The sequence below is a fragment of the Dipodomys spectabilis genome, unplaced genomic scaffold (assembly GCF_019054845.1).
Source record: "Dipodomys spectabilis isolate Male_0828 unplaced genomic scaffold, ASM1905484v1 ptg000145l, whole genome shotgun sequence".
In the NCBI taxonomy this organism is placed as follows: Eukaryota; Metazoa; Chordata; class Mammalia; order Rodentia; family Heteromyidae; genus Dipodomys; species Dipodomys spectabilis.
The window spans coordinates 7,087,328-7,107,759 of record NW_024870822.1 but is presented as its reverse complement, the minus strand read 5'-3'; the positions used below and the strand labels follow the sequence as shown (position 1 = coordinate 7,107,759).

Sequence of the window (20,432 nt, the reverse complement as noted above, 5' to 3'; positions counted from 1 at the left end):
ATCTAATGTAAATTCCTAAAGCAGCTTAGAAGTAACTAGACTCTCATGAGAAGAGTTATATGAAGGTAAAATCCTATAACAAACTCCAACAAAAGATACAGCATTCATCATGAAAGGCATGGTAGAAAAACATTACCTGCAACCGTACTAACATCTTCAACATAATTACCATCAAATAACAATTTGCTTACAATTGTAGTAATAAATGCCAGAAAACATTTGCACCCCTCAACTACATTATATTATGGATGGTAAATTTAATACCCTTATTGATCAAACTTACTTATAGGCCAATCAGGCTATCACAGTTCAAAATGAATTTACAAGATGAATACATTTAACTCTTCAATTATTTGTTTACATTAGGAATAAAGAGGTAATGGTTAACATACAAGTTCATAATCTGATAGCAACACAATTTTAAAATAAAAAATGAAGCTACAATTATGAAAGCAAACAATATGCTGAATAAACCAAGGTATACCCCTCCTACTTCTATCACAGAAGCCATGTGCTTGGTGAAAGGAGCTAACATAGCACATCTATTTGTACTCCTTTGCTGCCTATTTAGAAGCTTCAACCACAATTTCTAGTCTACAACTTTTTTTTTTTAAGATTCTAAAGAAACTAACATATGGAATTTACTTGATATTGCCACTTTGTCTACTAAAACCTTTCTAAATGAGCAATCTAGATTATCTTTAGGTGTCTGTCTTCACTTGCTTTGAATGTGCTTGACTTTTTTCTTTTTAGGCACGGCATTTTAGATGTGGATTTTTTTTTTTTTTTAAGAAATTCTGTCTTGGGGGCTGGGAAGGTGGCTCAGTGGTAGAGCGCTTGCCTTGCATGCCTGAGGCCCTGGGTTCGACTCCTCAGCACCACATAAGCAAAAAGAAAAAAACCAGAAGTGGCGCTGTGGCTCAAGTGGTAGAGTGCTAGCCTTGAGCTGAAGAGCTGAGGGACAGCACCCAGGTCCACAGTTCAGACCCCACGACCGGACCCAAAAAAAAAAAAAAAAGAAATGCTGTCTTGCCGTATAGTTAAGGCTACCCTTCAGACATGAGTTAGTCTCATTTTGGGTTCAGAATACTAGGGATTACAGGTGTGCACCACAATGCTCAGCAACCTGGACAGATGTGAGAAGCATTAGTCAAATATATCATTGGATATTCTCAATTCAGGTATGTTGGATATTTTCTCTCTCCCTGGTTGTTTTTTGGGGGGGGGTGTTTTTTTGTTGTTGTTGTGTTGTTGTTTTGGTGCCAGTCCTGTGACAGTCAGGTGGCTTAAATCTAAGGCCTGGCTGCTATCCCTGAACTACTTTTTTGCTTAAGATTAGCATTCTACCACTTAAGCCACAGTTACACTTCTGGCTCTTTTGGTATTTAATTGGAGATAAGAGTTTCACAGACCTTCCTTCCTTCCTTGGCTGGCTTCAAACCTCAGATCTCAGCTTCCTGAGTAATTAGGATTACATGCATGAGCCATCAGCACTCAGCAGATGTTTTCTTGTCATTAAACTGAAGCTGCTCTTTTTAGTGGGATGGAGAACGTGGCACTGGGGTCAGAACTCAAGGCTTCATACTTGCTAGGTAAGTACTTTACCACTTGAGCCACATACCCAGCTGAGTGTCTTTCATTTTTTTTTTTTCTCTCTAGTAACAGTATTACAAAAGTGACGTGATTTTCTTGGTACTTCAGTTCAGGGGCTATTAAGATGATGTCATGTTATGGTGGTAAGCCATAACAGTTCTTTTTCCCTGTGATACTTTGAGCTTGCAAATATTTCTCTTCAAATTTTTGCCCCAAATTTTGAGTATCACTTATAAATCTATCACTGAGATGTTTGTATAGTTATATGTAGCTAGACAGATATAGATATATACATCTATCTATCTATCTATCTATCTATCTATCTATCTATCTATCTATCTATCTATCTATCTATCCATCTATCTATCTATCATATCTATCTATGAAGTACAATAGCCAAATTGTTCTTGGTATAATTAAATTTCATGGAATATAACTTTTTTTTCTTATATTCAAGATATGAATAACTGCTTCATTTTCTGAGTATTCAGTTAATGTTAGTCTACTATGATACCAAAGAACAATATAATTAAAATAATACTTACATAACTACGGTTTTTAAAGAAATCTGATGGACTAGTGGTGATGATTTTGTCTCCTTCCAGACCAATTACTCGTTTACAAATATTTGACTTTGGATCACTTGGACTTTTTGCAATCACAATGTCACCTCTGAGGGGGAGAAAAAAAAAATCAAAGAACTATCAGTTTTACTTATTAGGCATAACTATATGCATGGAACTCCTTTAAATATTTATAAAGGAATGTAAATATCTTCATATCTACTTACCCTCTTATGCATTCCCCAGCTTTGAGAACCTTTCTAAATGGTTCAGAATCCAAAGAGAAAATGGAAAAGCCATCTACAATCATTTATAACTTATGAAGATTCTAAATTTTCTAATAATTCCATGAAAACTATTTCTCTTGAACCACACCTTCCATTGATTGCTATTGCACCCAGATTTTCAGATCAAAACTATGGGAAAAAATCCCACGTAAGTCCCACCAAATTAAGGAGATTTTAACTGCCCAGTGCTGATTGACTAGATCACTAAGAAGCATAAGCATAAGCCAGGCACTAGTAGCTGACACTATAATCCTAGCTACTCAGGAGGCTGATAACTAAGATTCAGAGCCAGTCCCAGCAGACAAATCTAAATCTGTGAGACATTTGTCCCCAAATAACCAGTGAAGAAAAAGAAGTTGAGGCATGACTCAAGTTGTAAGAGTGTCAGCTGTGAAAAAAAGGACCAAACAAGTGTGAGCCCTTGAGTTTAAACTCTAGTATTGGCAAAATGAAAGGGAAGAGGAAGAAAGTGGAGCAGGCACCTGTAATTCATGCCTGTAATCCGAGCTGCTCAGGAGGGTGAGCTGAGGACCCCAGTTGGAAGCCATCCTGGACAAAAAAGCCCCCATGAGACCTTTATCTCCAATTAACCACTCAAATACTGGAAGTAGAGCTGTGGCTTACAGTGGTAGAGTAGAGTGTTAGCCTTTAGCAAAAGAGCTCAGGGACAGCCCCACAACGGACCAAAAAAAAAAAAAAAGAGGGAAGGGTAGAGGACACCATGTATCCCCAAAGCTCAGAAATTAAATGTAACAGTAAATAACTTATGTAACTTACATAATTATGCAATTAATATAATTTATAGTGATTTATAGTATTGTCTAAAGAACTTATATTTGAGAGAAAAATTAAAAGACACACCAAATAAACATGAAGAGCTGGGCAAACATATACTATAAAAATAGTATCTATCGTGCAAAACCAGTGTATGTCTTACTACATATAGAAGGCATGGTTCATGGAACAACCACATGGTAATTAAAAGTGGAAGAAAAGCCAGGCGTGATGGCACATAATTTGTAATCTCAATCCTTGGTAGAGCACAAGTTTCAGGATAACCTGGGCAACACAGTGGGATGCTATCTCAAAACCCCAAGGGGTAAGGAGGTAACTCACTGACAGAGTGCTTGCCTTACATGCAAAGTTTCTCTGTGCCTAACTAGAATTATGCCAGTGGAGTGAAAAAGTTATGTGATCAGATAGCCCTTAAATTCTGCACTTAAAGAACTTATGCACTTAAAAAACTTAAGTTGCCCGGGGAACAAACTACTAAACATGTTTTCAACCATAGTGTTAGTGCAATAACTAACTCACTTTCCTAGCCAGTGATCTTTCAGTTACACTTTTTTTCTTTTTTTTTTCTCTTAGGGTAGGATACTGGGGTTTGAACTCATAGCTTTGCACTATTTTGCTTAAGGCTGGCACTCTACCACTTGAGCCAGAGTTTTACTTCTAACATTTTACTGGTTAATTGGAAGTAACAGGCTTTCATATTTGTCTGCCAGGGCTGGGTTCATGATATCCTCAAACCTCAGCCTCAAAAGCGGGGAGGAAGTAGGGTGGGGGGAAGACGGGAAGGGATGGGAAGGGGAAACAAAGGAGGAGGTAACAATGCTTATAAGAAATGTACTCATTACCTTGCCCATGTAATTGTAACCCCTCTGTATGGTATTTTCACAATAAAAAAAATGTTTTAGAAAGTGTAAAGTTAAGAAATTGGAGGAATGTATATTTTCATTATAAATTTAGAATATTTATCAAAGAAATTTACCTTTGGATACCATAAAAATGTCGACTAAGATTTTCTGCAAAGACAATATCTGAATTATGAATTGTAGGCTCCATTGATGGTCCAGAACACTGAAATGAAATAATTTTGTAATTGAATTTAGAAAACTTTTTAAATTTAACAGACGTAATTTGCTCATATTTAAAAGAAAGTAAAGCAACCAAATGTTCTTAAGCTTGGGCAATCATCCACAATCTGGCATTTCCCAGATAAGTTTAACTTTGGAGTGGCTACCAAGTCTAGAAATACAAATATATCACACATATGTATTACTGATATGTCATAGTACATGAACAAACTAACATTATATATGACTCCAAACTTTGGAGTCATATATATATATATATATATATATATATACACACACACACACACATACATATATACATATAACATATAACTTACATTCTATGGAATGTAAGTTCCATAAGAAAGGAACCTTGTTTCTTAGTTTCCAAGCTATCTAATGTGAAGAACAGTGCTTGGCGTAAGATGATATTCAATAGTATTTGTTGAATAGATGGTTCATTTTCTTGGAATTGTGAAATACCACTAAGTGCCATGGCATGGTGGTTTATTAAATAATACTGTCAGCAGGAAGAAATACACAAGACAGAAGAATATCTTGTGAAAGAGAGTGAAACACCTCTGATATTGAGGAGATAGAGGCTCAAAATGCCAGTCTCTGTGTCAGGTATACAATCTGAGCAGAGTAATTTGAGTCTGAACCTTCACCAAGAGAGTGGCCATGTAGCCTAGAAATCCATAATTACGGTGGTAAATTCCCAGGCAATGAGGAGATACAGGAGATAATGGGTGTGACATTTTTGGCCATTCTTCTCTATTTAAGCAATTGCCTTCTATACTGATTAAATTACTCATCTAGAGAGCTTGTAACTATCATCTAAAGAAAGAGAGGGTGGCTCTGGGAAGGTGGCTCAGTGGTAGAGTGCTTGCCTTGCATACATGAGGCCCTGGGTTTGATTCCTCACCTCAGCACCACATAAGCATTAAAAGCTGGAAGTGGCACTGTGGCTCAAGTGGTAGAGCGCTACCCTCAAGCTGAAGAGCGGAGGGACAGCGCCCATGCCCACAGTTCAGGCCCATGACCAACCCCCTTTCCTCCTCCCCAAAAAAGGGAGGGTGATGAAAGGAATTTGGAGTATATACTCAATTTTTGTTGATCTTAGTGATTTTAAGCTTCTTAATCCCTAAGTCTGGCTTTCAAAATATTTTTACTTTTTATGATTTTCACTTCACCTTATAGACCTATTTACCCTGCATTAATATTACACTATTCTTGCAGTAAACTAATAATTGTTCTGCTACCAAGAGAATGGTTTTATTCAGATGATAGGGCTAAATCTTACATTTTCTACTGAAAAATATCAGCATGGGATATATTCTAAAAACATTTATCTGTATATATAACAACTATCTATATATAATTTACTTAAAAATAAAAGCTTCATTCAAATGGTTCTACTAAGGCAGAAAGAACAGAAAGAAAATTTAGGATTGCTATTTCTAAAGGTATCAATGTAACTAGTAAGGAGTTTCTATTCAATATATTTATTTACATTACTCCAGTTCAACTTGAGGTCATAAGACAATCAATTAATTAGGATAAACCTAATATAAAAATCATAATATAAACAATAATAACATCACTATTGGCTAGAAAGTTAGTCAAATACTGTTTCACTTACATGACAAAACATTTGAACAACCCAAGCTGACAGTCATGATATATTACTACAGAGAACAGGTACTGGTTGATCATGAAGGGACCATTTTAATATTGATGTTAACAGAAAAAACATGTTTTAATGACAAATACGGTAGCTAGGAATAGGAGTTTTAAAAATTAGAGAAAAAAAAGTGTTGCAAATCTACCTCTCCTACATATCCTGTTGGACCTGGAACAAGTAATGTAAGCTTTTTCCTCTTGTATGATGAATTTCTAATAATTACCTTAAGACAAAATGAGTTAATAAGTATAAATGAAATACCCAGAAAATAGTAGATAGTACCACCTACTATTATTAGTGTATTAAGAGGATTTTAAAGGAGATTTTTGTTTGCTGGTTAGAAACAAAATACAGAACACATTTACTTAATTTTTCTTACATTTTTATGCCAGTGTCAGTGCATTCTATCATGTCTAAATATTTAGTTTAATTTTCACACTTTGTTCATTAAAATAATAGCATCAAGTAAAATGAAGGAAAAAACACAGTATCCTTCAATTTTAAGAAAGCATATTTAAAAATGAAGATTCTTGAGTGAAAAACTTACCATTACAACACCACCAACGTATTCAAAAGCACAATGGGCTATACAGCCATACTGAATAGTATAGCCAACAAGTCGAAAGGTTTTTCCCAGAACACCACGAAGCATAGTTCTATGTTGAGTCTGCTACCATTGGCCTGATGGTAAATTTCAAAAAGTTTTATAATCAATAGTTTTTAAAAAATATACTTAAGAAATGTGTAAAATATTTCACTATCACTCAGAATGTTCTGTTTGTTACAGAAAAGCAAGAGCTTATTTTTTCTTTCTGTTAAACGTATTTTAAGAGATAAAATATAGGCACTGAAAAACATTCCAAAATAACAGACTTCTGAACTAATCTTTCCCCTTCCACAACTTACTTCCTGAAACTAAGGCAGGTAATTAAGGAAAGCTATTCTTATTTGATCCTTGTTATTATCAGTTCTTATGTGGTATTAATATATGGAAAAGTCACTAAAAGAGGTAAATAAGGATTCAAGTTTTAAGCTGGTGGTTCTTTTGTTTTGGTAGGACTGTGCTGTTTGAAATTAGGGTTTCCTGTTCCCTAGGCACTATACAACTTGAGCCTCCTCCAGACCTTCTGCCTTCATTATTTTTCAAATAAGGTCTTTATAGTTTGCCAGGTTGACCTCCAGGTCAACCATAATATTCCTGTTCACACTTCCTGTGTAGAGGGAATGACAGGTGTATACCACTGAACTTAGCTTTTTTATGTTGTTGAGAAGGGGGAATCTCTTGAACTTTTTGCCACACCTGGCCTTGAATCTCAATTCTCAGCCTCTTGTAAATTGATTCATTTCTTAATTGTGTGATAGTCAATGAATTATTTAACAAGCATTAAAATGGAAAAATCTCATACAATGGCTCTGAGAATCAAATTCAACATGTCATAGTCAAAAATTAATAGTTACTATCAGTTGTCAGCTATTGTGATAATAATGACAACACAAATATATAAAATAGCAGAAGGTATCATTTTATTAGCATAAATTGATTATACAAGGGGGGTACAATATAATATTCACCACCTCTATCACTCTTCCTCATCCCCATTTCCCTTCTTAAAACAATTCAAAATATTTGTTTTCTTTTCATACATACATATAAAGTACCATCTTTAAAGCCGTATTAATTGACAATATTAATATAATTCATCTAAAATATTTCTGGTATGTTTCCTTTTAATTTACCCTTATAACTTCATTTAAAACATTTCTCAATTAATGGCCTAAGCTATTCTATGTTATTAAAGCCATTAAAATAAAGCAATAATTATCAGTAATATTAAGGGGGTAGTTACTGTGTCTTTTCCCATCATAATTACTCATCTCCTTAACATAGTCAGGTGAATGACAGACCTGTCATATTAGAACTTGAGAATTGCGCCTATGATCTAGAAATCTATAAAGTAACTCAATTGGCAAGAAGAACTTGTATCATTCTGACTTCCATATTCTACCCTGTTCCCAAAACCTCAATAGCTTCTTAGCAGATCAATCCTAAGATTATTTAAGACTTTCTTCAAACATCTCTGATACATGCCTTCCCTCTAATTCCATTCAAACTTGATTTTCCCTGATGCTATTATGTGATTGACTACTCAATCATATTGGTCTTTTCCTCAAGTAAACTTTGCTCAACAAATACTAATTAAGGCTAAGGACACTCCAATGTCTGGAATGTTTTTCCTGTCTGTGGTATATATACTATATATATAAATATATATATATATAGTCCCCAATTTTGATACATAGCTCTCAAAAGTTTGGAATTGATCAAGTAACAGGATTGTTTTCCAATCAGAAATGACTTTATGCTAAAAAATGAGAAGGCGAGACTTGTAAATAGCCTCAAGATGGGATTGCTAACCCCAAACTGTCAGCTTCATTTGTCACTTCCAGGAAAGATTAAGCTCTATAAACACTGGAGTAGTCAGGTGTAGTTACAAAATTTAAAATTCTTCAAAACATTAAAAGAAAGAAAAAAAAACGTGTTTCCATGTCATTTCACTTAGCATTATCTTATCTGGTCACATGTACATAGATAGCTATTGAGCTATTCTGCTCATTTACTAGGACTATCCTAGACATATACATACTAATTATTATAAATGAGGGAAACTATGGGATTTATGTTTCTTTGGGTCTGGCTTACTTCACTTAACATGATTTTTTCCAAGTCTTCCCATTTCCTTACAAATGGGGTTGTGTCATTCTTTCTGGTGGAAGCATAGAATTCCGTTTTATATATAACATTTTCTTGATCCATTCATCTACTGAGGGGCATCTGGGTTGGCTCCATATCTTAGCTATGGTAAATATTACTGCAATAAACATGGTTGTGCTGATAGCTTTAGTATGACCTTGTTTGTGGTCATTTGGGTAAATTCCCTGGAATGGGATTGCTGGAACATAGAGGAATCCTATGTTTAGTCTTGAAGAATCTCCATACTGCTTTCCAGAGAGGCTGAACAAGTTTACACTCCTGCCAACAGGGTAGTAGTATTCCCTTTGGCCACGGTCCCTCCAGCATGTTAGATTTCTTGATAATGGCCATTCTAACTGGGGTGAGGTGGAATCTCAATATTTTTTTTTTGTTTTTTGGGGTTTTTTTTGTTGTTGTTGTTGGTCATGGGGCCTGAGCTCTGGGCCTGGGCACTGTCCTTGAGCTCTTCAGCTCAAGGCTAGTGATCTACCACTTGAGCCACAGCACCACTTCTGGATTTTTTCTGCTTATGTGATGCTAAGAAATCAAACCCAGAGCCTCATGCATGTAAGAGAAGCACTCTACCACTGAGCCACCTTCCCAGCCCCTCAATGTGGTTTTGATTTGCATTTCTAAGTGATTTCTTTTTTATGTTTTTCCCCCCTAAGGTTTATCCCCTGTTGACACTGTATTTGATTTTGGTGCTCTGGGTATTGTATATACGTTTATCTGAATTAGGGAAGGGAAGGGGAACAACAAAATGGTGAGACAAAGGACAAAGGGTAAACCAAGGCAACAACCATACTCACAAGACAATATGTTTGTTGAAAGTGAACCATACAACTTGGGGGGGAGGGGGGTAAAGAGAGAAAGTGGGATAAAAATGAGAGAGGGGTAACAAGTTCAACAAGAAATGTACTCATTACCTTATTATGTAGCCCCTCTGTACATCACCTTGACAATAAAATTTTTTAAAAAATTATACAAAACACAAACTGTAATCCTAACTCTCTAGAGGCTGAAATGAAAAGATGGTGAAATCAAGGCTATCTGGACAACACAGTGAAATTCTGTCTCAAAAAAAGGGGAGGAGAATCTTTTGGACAACAAAATTTCAAGATCAGCCACTTATCCATATATCAGAAGAATTATAACACCCCAGCTTCATGGAGATAGAAGTTCTGTATTCAAGACCCTGACCCTATGTATCCTCATCTGTCTATGCAGCTGTATTTTTAATAAAATATCTTCTGACAAACTGGTAATGTCTATAAATTACTTTTGTGATTTCAGTGAGTAATTCTTAGAAATTATTAGACCTGGGGGAAGGTAATGGAAACCCTCATTTATATTCTCTCAATCAGAAGTACATGGAGTCTTGTGTACAACTGGTATCCAAAGTGGTCCAGTCTCTTAAGACTGGGCCCATTATGGCACAGAAACCCAATCCCAGGTAGAAACAGAATTATACTGAATTATAGGATAGCTAGTTAGTGTCCACCAGAGAAGTAAACCAATTTGTTTTAGAAAACACATATACATACATGACCCATAAATCTACTATTGGAAGTTTTGTGTGAATAAACTGTCTTTCACAAATACTATCTAGTAAGTAATATTAAAAAATTAAATAATTCCTCCTTCATTAGGAGTATACTACTGAAGCATTTTTAAAACTAGTGATTATTGTAATTAAATAATTTAATAAAAGTCCAATTTAAATATAAATTTAAAATTGAACCAATTATTGGTATCAGAGTTTATACAGGAGTCTCAATAAAGACTTTATCAATATTGACAAAATAATTGACATAGCTTACTGGCAGACATTTAACCTATGACAAACTGTTTTCAACACAAAAAAGTTTCAGATTCAGATAGTGTCAGTGATAAAATTCCTTTAAACATTTAAAGATGAAACAACATCAATCATAAACTCAGTGAAAATAAAATAAAGTGATATTTCCTATCCAGTTTTTACATGGCCACCATAACTTCGATACTAAAACTCACCAAGAAATAATATAGGATGGGGGGTGGGGGGAGGATCAGGTAGGAGGAAGGAGGGAAATATGGGAAGGGATGGGAAGGGGAAACAAAGAGGAGGCAACAATGCTTGATAAGAAATGTACTCATTATCTTGCCCATGTAATTGTAACTCCTCTGTATGGTATTCTCACAATTAAAAAAAAAAAGAAAAAAAAAGAAATAATATAGGAAAGGTGAATTCAAAGCAATAAATCTCTTACCAACATATCTTAAAACAAAGAACAAATTGAATCCAATAACATATAAAAATATTATAAATATATACTCATTCTGAACATGTAAAGTTGGCATTATATTTAATAAAAAAAAAGAAAAAGCATGTGATCATCTCAAGTGCTGTAGAAAAAGCATCTGGTAATATTTCATATGTATTCATGATAAATCTGGGAATAGAAAGAAGCTTTCTTAACCTGTTAAGGGCTGTGTGTGTGTGTGTGTGTGTGTGTGTGTGTGTGTGTGTGTGTGTGTGTATGTGTGTAAATAGGCAATTCAACACCAACAAAACTCTAGCGATCATATCTGACTTAATGTGAAATGACACTACACTAAAAATAAGATACAAAAACTGGAAAGGGTGAATTGATAATCATTAACAAGTAATAACTTTTCTACACAGGAAAATAATGAATGCATTAATTATCAATGTGTCTTGATGCACAAACATTAATTGACCAAAATAATGTAACTCGACTTTACATACTAGGAAAAGCTTTTTATAAAATAAAAATTTTCCATATACTTTTTACATATAAAATCACACCCAAATACCAAATACTTAAAATAAAAATCTAAGGAACTATGTAGTGCATATGAAAAAATAAAGGAGACTAAGACAAATGGAAAGATACTATTTTTCTGATTGTAGAGCTTACAGAATTCTCAAATCTCATTAAGTGGTGTATGACTTAATCATTATACAAACTTATGTGGACTACTGTCTTTTCATATTTCAGACATCAAGATTCATGATAAAATCACAGTAATCAAGACAACATTGTATTTGGGGTAATCTATACAAACAGTATAGTAAAGAATCTAGGCCAACATACTGATGGATATCTGATTTTATAACAAAAGCTTTAGTAAAATTCAATGGGAAAGGATGACCTTTGCAGGAACTAGACATGTTTAAAAGAAAAAAGACAATACAAACTGGGGGGCTAGGTGGCTTATGTAATAGAGCACTTCCTTAACAAATGAGATGTTGAGCCCAATTTCCAGTGTCACAAGGAAAACAAAAACAAAATAACCATGACCCATGCCCTCAATGTAAGGTCTGCTCCTGGATGGCCAGCAGACTCCACCCTCTTCGCAGCAAAGTCTTCACCCAGTACCTGCATTACCTAGGCAATTGGGACACCTGGAAGAGGTCACATCTGCATCCCCTGAGGTCACATCTGAATTTGATGTGGCCACACCTTTCTCCACCCATACCCTAGATAAGGCCTCGCCCAGGCCCAGAGGCCTCTCTCACTGCTCTATTCTAGCTCTCTCTGCTCTCTCTCTCTGCTCTTTTCTAGCTCTTTTCTCTCTCTTTCCCAGCTCTCTCTCTTTCCTAGGCCTTTCAAAGCCACGTGGAGTGCCAACCTTGCCTGGTCCCAGCAGGTCTACTGAATAAACCTACCCCTTACCTGAATACCACGTGCATGCTGCAGTTCTTACTCAGCTACCTCTTTTTAAAAACCTAACACTCAACATACACAAAAACTAATGGGAGGCTGGGGTTGTAGCTCATTTGCTTAGCACATGCAAAGCACTGGCTTTCATCCCAGCAATGCCAAAAACAAAAGTTAATTTGAGATGGATTAAACATAAACACAAATGCTAATGTAATAAAGTTTATAGAAAAATGAAGACTAAGAACTCAAAAATAAGAGCTTAAGTCCAATACACAAAAGGTAAAAAATAAATACTATTTTCATTAATAATTTGGGAGTTAAGGTTCATATTTTTTAAAAGGGACACAAAAAGCATTAACCCCACAGATAAAATAGATTAAAAAACTTTAACTTTCTAACATATCTATAATGTACCATGTAATTTTTTTTGTTTGTTTGTTTCTTTGTATGTTCCTCCCCTATGGTATAACCCTGTATTTGATGTCGGTGCTCTGCATCTTGTATATACACTTCTCTAATTCAGGGAGGGGAAGGGAAAAAACAAAATGCTTAAATGAGGATACAGGTTGACCCATTGTAACAATGGCACCGGCTAGAGAAGCCATATTTTGAGAGGTCAAAATGGGAATGTTTATTAGAAAGCTGGCATCTGCAGATAGACTCCTATCACAAAGACCTGCAGCCCCACGAATACACTTAACAGTCTTTGAAAACTGAGCCATGAGAGCAGAAGAGGAAACAAAGAGCAAAAGAACAATATCAACGACCCAGATCAACCCCAATGGAGAGCTGGAGTGGGACGCCATGGTGACCAGAGGGGAGCCAGGAGCCAGGAGACACAGCACAGGAGGCTGAAACAGCGTCTGAGCCAGTCTGACCATAAAATAGGGTAAGGTCAGGGGGCAGGGTCACAGGAAACTCCAGACTCATTCACGGCACAGGATTGACACGTCCAGACCTATCATCCAAGTTCCCACTCCTGCCTCTAAGAATTTAGGCACAGCCATCACCTGGGAGGTGGGACTTTCTATTCCTCCATAAAGACAAGATGGTCCAGTTAAACCCAATTCCCTATCCAACACATGGCCAAGATGGCTTAGACTCAGTATCCCCACTAAACTAAGTTAAAGATCTCTTTCTATAACATAAAGTTAGAAAATGTGGGTGGATCAGTGGTAGAACACTTGTCTAGAATGATTGAGAACCTGAGTTTAGTCCATAATACCATAAAAAAAAAAAGAAGAGAAGGGGAAAAGGAGGAGGAGGAAGAGAAGGAAATGACGAACAGAGATCTATTATAGACAGGGCCAGATTAAAAATAACAAAATTGAGAAATGGTTTGGCTCTAAATTCTACCACTATGCTATATTACTTCTCAATTTAAATGTAAGAAAATTTTAGAACTATTAAATAGGCATCTGGGAGCAAAGAATGACATGGAAAAAGTTGGACTGATGGTAAAAAAAAAAAAAAAAAGAAGATTGTGCAAAGTAAATGTCAGAAGTCAAAAAGATATTAAATGGAGAGAGACTCGACAAATGGGACTACCTTAAAATAAAAAGCTTCTGCACAGCTAAATCTATCGCAACTAAGCTAGAAAGACAACCAACTAATTGGGAAAAAATATTTACCAGCAATATATCAGACAAGGGGTTAACATCCTGTATATACAGGGAACTCAAGAAACTAATCCCTCCCAAACCTAACAAACCAATTACTAAATGGGCAAGGGAACTAAAGAGGGACTTCTCAAATGAAGAAATAAAAATGGCAAAGAAACACATGAGGAAATGTTCATCATCCCTGGTGGTGAAGGAAATGCAAATAAAGACAACCCTGAGATACCACCTTACCCCAGTCAGAATGTCCCACATCCACAAATCAGCCAACGACAAATGCTGGAGGGGATGTGGAGAAAGAGGAACCCTATTACACTGCTGGTGGGAATGTACACTTATACAACCACTTTGGAAAGCAGTCTGGAGGGTCCTTAGAAAGCTAAAGATTGACCTCCCTTACGACCCAGTCATACCACTTCTAGGCATCTACCCTGAACAACAGGAACCAATATACAAGGACACGTGCACCTCCATGTTTATTGCAGCACTGTTCGCAATAGCTAGGATATGGAAACAACCTAGGTGCCCCACCACAGATGAATGGATCCAAAAATTGTGGTATCTATACACAATGGAATATTATGCAGCCATTAGAAATGACAAAATAATGGCATTTGCAGGGAAATGGATGGAGCTAGAAGGAATCATGTTGAGCGAGGTAAGCCAAGAACGAAGAGACAAACGGTACATGGTCTCCCTCATAAGTGGATGCTAAATCCAAAAGGTTAGGTGAAACGACAAAACTAACAGGACTTAAGAAACAAAGAACTCCCGCTCATCTGGTTGAACCACTACTAAATATCCCCATGCTGCTGATCACAAATATGGTATATAACATGTGAACACTGTTATATATTACAGACTGTGGTAGACAATTTGCTCCAGGGAAGTTAGAATGAACTTGTGATTTTGAAATTATGTAATCATTTAATCACAATCAAAAAAAAAAAAAAAAAAAAAGAACCTCGGGGAAGGGAGGGAGGGAGGGGATGGTATGGGGAAAACAATGGAGGGGGTAACAATGTTCAAGAGGAAGTGTACTCATAACCTCACTCATGTAACTGTAACCCTCTGTATAGTAGCTTTACAATTAAAAAAAAAAAAAAAAGATATTAAAGATTTCCCCAACCTTAAAAGGAAGTTTCTGGGCATGCATACCAAATTCTATGATCCTGGTTTAGATCCAACCATTTAAGTAGAATTAGAGTGACTTCAGATTACTCAAAACTATGAAGAAAATGTCCATCTGAAGATTCAGGTCTGGAATTTGGAGGGTGAGCAGTACTGGGGTTTGAACTCAGTACCATATACTTGCCAGGCAGGAGTGTGCTCCAGCATTCTTCCTTGAGAAGGAATCTTGTGGATATTTCTGCTGGAGCTGGCCTGAAACCACAATCCTATCAATTCCAGTTATTGGGGATGCAAGGTGTACGCCACTATGCCTGTCTACTGTTTGAAAAGTAGTTTTTGTGAACTTTTCTACCCTTGAACTTTAAGCTTACTGTTCTCAACTCTCAAGTACCTAGGATTACCGGCCTAAGCCATAGATAGCCAGCTCAAGTCTGGAATTCTCGTAGAAGAAAAGACCTTTTGTCTTAAAAATGTGAAAAAAAAATTCAAATGACTGAGACCACAATTATAGGACTGTATACATCTTATTTATTTACTTACTTACTTATTTATTTTGGTCATGGGCTTGAACTCTGGGCCTGGGTGCTGTCCCTCAGCTCTTTAGATCAAATCTAGCGCTCTACCACTTAAGTCACAGAACCAATTCCAGTTTTCTGGTGGTTTATTGGAGCTAAGAGTCTCATGGACTTTCCTGCCTGGGCTAGCTTTGAACCTCCATCCTCAGATCTCAGCCTCCTGAATAGCTAGGATTACAGGTGTGAGCCACCAGCATGCAGCATATGTATAAATCTTAAAGTACAAGCAAAAACTGACATGTATGACATATATATACACACATGTGTATATATGTATGTATGTATGCATGCATGCATGCATGTGTGTGTGTGTGCAGTTACACATACTTGGACTTAAAACTCTGGGCCTAAGAGCTGTCTCTTAGCTTTATTGATCAAGGCTGGTGCTCTACTACTTAAGTCACACTTCTACATCTGGCATTTTGGTGATTAATTGAAGACAAAAGACTAGTATTTTTCCTACCTGGGTTGGCTTTGAACTCTAAGTCTCAGACCTCAGCCTCCTTTGTAGCTAGAATTACAGGCATGAGCCACCAGAGTCAAACAAATAGTATTTTTTAATTGAAATAAAGGAAAAGAGTTCAAGAACTTGTGGTAGAGTCCCTATCTAGAAAGTATAAAGCTCTGAATTCAAATACCAGTACCACAAAAGACAGAGAGAGGAAGAAGGGGAGGGAGAGAGAGGAGAACAAAACAGTAGAGGGGAAAAGAAGAAAACACAAAAAAATCTGATAGCTTTGCTACATCTACCTTCTTCGGACAAGGAAAAAGTAGACTTTAATATTACTGAGATTTTTATGATTTTAAAATTCAAGAATACTTAGTCAAAATACTTTCACAATAAAAATAAAGAAGAAGCAACTAAAAACGTATGTCCATTTCAAACCTTAAGTGCAAGTTATTTTGACAAGTAGAGAACAAAGACTCATTGAGATATAGATAATGAATAATATACTGTACTCATCAGATAAATAATTGGCTCTCACATAGCAGACACTCCATCAGAGTAATTCAAATTTCAGCCACTTCAAAATCAACTTCAGGGCTGCTTGTGAATTGTTCCAATCTACAAATGTTAGTTAAATCTACTGCAATACTTGCACACTGGTTATTTTTTATTTTGCAGAACTGAAAATTAAGGGCACTCTGATCCTCATAATCTCTGAAGATTTTTTGAAACTTCTGTATTCCATTCCTACAGGCAATCAATGACATCTAAGTATTCACTGCTGTAAACCCAACTAGTATTGAAATAACCTAACTGAATATCAACCAAAATTCAAAATCTTGACTGTCATATTCCCATCACAGAGCTCATGAATGAGAATCTGTGTGAGTAGTCACAGTTTTAATAAATTCTCAGGAGGAACCCCTAGAAAGTTCTTTGTGCTAAATTTTGAGATCATAGAATCATTCTCAACGTTTTCAAAAGTTTAAAAAGATAAGTATTCATTATTCTAAACTAAATATCACCCTTGTAACAATTCTATGAATTCTTCAATTTGATTTCATAATGCTAATATTTCAATGTATTAGATTAATACAGTTTTGTTTTCTAAAGTTTACTTTTACATATCTAAAAATCAATACTCTATAAAGCATAAGCAGTTGAACCTTTAATTACAAGCAAATACCAGCTTTGAAACAAAAAAAAAAAACAAAATTAATACCATTTATCTACGAATAATCTCCTAATTCCTGTAAAATCCATTTAGTACACACAATGTAACAGTCAGATGGGCAAGAGAGAAGGATATTATTTCAAATAAAAGAAATATCATTTAGCATCATCATAGACTAGTTGTCACTGTTGCCAATCTGAAGTCATGCAAGCACTTCAGAGAGATACTAAGTCTATAAACCCCCAAAAATAAAACAAAACTAAACCCCACAAGTTGACAAAGGGTGAACTAATTCAGCAATGATACTCACTAGACACTATGCTGAAAATGAACTATACAATTTGAGAGAAGGGATGTAAGGAGGAAAAAACAGAGAAAAAGAGGGAGTGGTGATACTGTTCAAAAAGAAATGCACTCATTACCCAACTTACGTAACCGTAACCCCTTCCCTTTACATCACCTTTACAATAAAAATTAGGGAAAAAACCCACAAGTTTATCATCTCTTAAATACTCAAAAATTTCTGGCTTTTACTTTGCTATATTGTTGCACTGAGATTCTATCTTTTTAAAAAATCTAATTTCTCTTATATTCCAATTCATTTCCAGAAATACCTCAACTCTTTTTGGCATCATTGTAATCATTTGTTCTGAAAATTAGTCTCTACCATTGTAAGATGAGTCAAATTTCTTCCACGTTAGCCACAAAACATTCAATTCAAAGAACCTACATCTATAGGAAAAGTATATACATCATTGAGAAGATCTTACATATTTATTTTGAATTTAATTAAAGGGTTTATTTGGGAGTTGCTAAAAGAAATAACAATGCATTTTACAAAAATTAAGAATGATACCTAACATGAAGGAAAACACTGACTCTCAGAAGCCACTTTTAATAGATAAATAAAAAGTATAAACACTGAGGATGTTTAATAAAAGCTTCTGGACAAATTTTGCTTTGAAAGGAAAGGTGCTTGATAAACAATTATATGCCATCACTAATTACTCTAGAAAGTTATCCCACAACAATAAACTATCTGGCTAGGAAAAATTGAAATTATGCAGTAACAAATATTTTAGACTTGAAATACAAATAGTTACAATCATGAGGCTAAAAAAAAGATTTCCATCCATTTATTTCATCTTGAAAAAATACAACATTCAGTAATGATCAGATATTTTATTTACTTTTTAAATAGTAAAAATATGAAAGGCTAAATAAACCCTTTATAAATTAATTCAACAATATCTAGTAGAAATATTGTTAAGCTGATTCATTTAAAATGTAGCAAAAATGAAGAAAATACATTTTGTACTACAATAGCTTAGAACTAGTTAAACCAAACCCTTAAGAATAACAAGTCTATTAGAAAGATCTGATGGGAATAAAAAAATAGCTCTACTATAATTTATTATATTCTGCTTGCTTGATTTTTTAATGAAGGCTTTATATAGTGAATACAGGGTCCTATATGTAAACAGATACCAAGGGTACATTAGTATATCATGTAAATCCAGATGATTACATTTTATTCCTACAATTTTATAAAAATATTTTAGTGAACTACATTCAGTTAAAAGTTTTAAAGTTTTAAAACATTCAGACTGAGGCTTTACAATGTATTTTAATACATGATTACTAAATCTAAAAGCACCATAATATAAAATCAAGTTCTATGAATATTTTTAAATTAAGTACTCTAGGATCATAACACTGACAACACTAATTATCTTTTCTAGCCTTGGCAGTTATGTTGCATACTGTTTGGGTGACTGATGGGATAATTTCACTTCATTTTCTCTCGTTTATTCTGGATCGTGTAAGAGAAGAATATTAAAATAATTAACACCTCTAAACAAAGTACTTGATAAAGTTTTAGGATGAAACAAAATGCTAAAATAACTAATGCAGTTATTCTAAAGAAAATAACATTTTTTTTAAACTAACGTGTTCTGGAAAAAAAACTTGATTGAGGATCACTGGTTTTTACAAATAAATCATGAAGTATTAGGAATTACTATCGTTAGATTTGATGTAAAGATCATATCTTTTCACAAAGAGCCCTTTTATCAGCAGTTCAAGCTAACATTGCCTTAATTATCAAAATATTCTGTCAATAGATTTTTATGTTGCTAAGTGTTTTATGAAGCAAAAAGGGTTCAGCAGAAGCAACTGAAGAAACCAAAAGTAGGTAAAATATATGACAAACAAATAATTTCAGTTTCCTATACTTACAGAAATTTTGAACACTTCAATTGTCTTGTATCTAAGAGAACATAATAGTATTTATATTTATATGTAAAATCAAACTGCACCTTTATCAATAGCAAACACTTTATCTGTCACCTTTTCTATTTGAACAATCTAATAACAATTGAAAAATAGTTTAGTTTGCACATGTCTCATAATTCATAAGCTACGTAGCTTAGAATAAGGTTACATATTATAGATAATAATTAGTATATTCTTTGCCTTGATCACCTGATTTTTTTGTTGTTGTTTATAAAATTAATCACAGTTAGCAGGGCAGAAATCGCTTTGAGCTTCATGAATGACATCCAAGAGATGGGAAAGGATTAGTTCTCAGTTGCTGCCAGTTACAGCGCCAGGTGGCTTTTTCTGCAGTGAAGGTGTTACCGATAATCCCATTACACTGGTACTAAATCTTGCAGACATCAAAATTATCACCGAGGTTCTTTTTCATCCCATCCTTTCCAAATGACTGGAAGTCGCTTCACCTGAAAGAAGTCAAATCCACATGCAGCTGCTGTTTTAGCAGGCAGCAAACTCCCCGAGAATGCCAGTCATGATTCAATTTTGCTTTGCTGGTGGCCCCCTATTCCCTGTCCAATAATACATCTGTTAAAAAATCCTACAGCTACAAATCAAGTTTAATCCTACCAGGGACCTCATGTTGGTCTTGTCTTCCAAAAAGGCAGCAGGTTCTGCTGTCTATCTCCGCTAGTGTCTAGGGAATACCCTTTAAATCCCAGCCCTACTTAGAAGAATAAGCTAAGGATCACAAAACATGACCTCAAAAACCCTGATATGACTATATTCTGACCCAGAGGCATTCATT

The 20,432-nt window shown here is 35.2% G+C and overlaps 1 protein-coding gene across 5 annotated transcripts in view; it reads right to left on the bottom strand.

Annotated features, from left to right (window-relative positions):
• Positions 1 to 20,432, bottom strand: part of Immp1l (inner mitochondrial membrane peptidase subunit 1) — a 53,786-nt gene that overhangs the window by 13,278 nt on the left and 20,076 nt on the right. For 4 of the 5 annotated variants that reach the window (XM_042691449.1, XM_042691450.1, XM_042691451.1 and 1 more), the window contains 3 exons: positions 6,531 to 6,664; positions 4,215 to 4,303; positions 2,139 to 2,265 (listed from right to left, as the gene is read on the bottom strand). In XM_042691449.1, coding sequence (XP_042547383.1) covers positions 2,139 to 2,265; positions 4,215 to 4,303; positions 6,531 to 6,635 — 321 coding nt within the window. In that variant the 5' untranslated portion in view covers positions 6,636 to 6,664. Of the gene's footprint in view, positions 1 to 2,138; positions 2,266 to 4,214; positions 4,304 to 6,530; positions 6,665 to 19,834; positions 20,092 to 20,432 lie in introns of all 5 variants that reach the window. The other variant, XM_042691453.1, reaches the window with a different exon arrangement.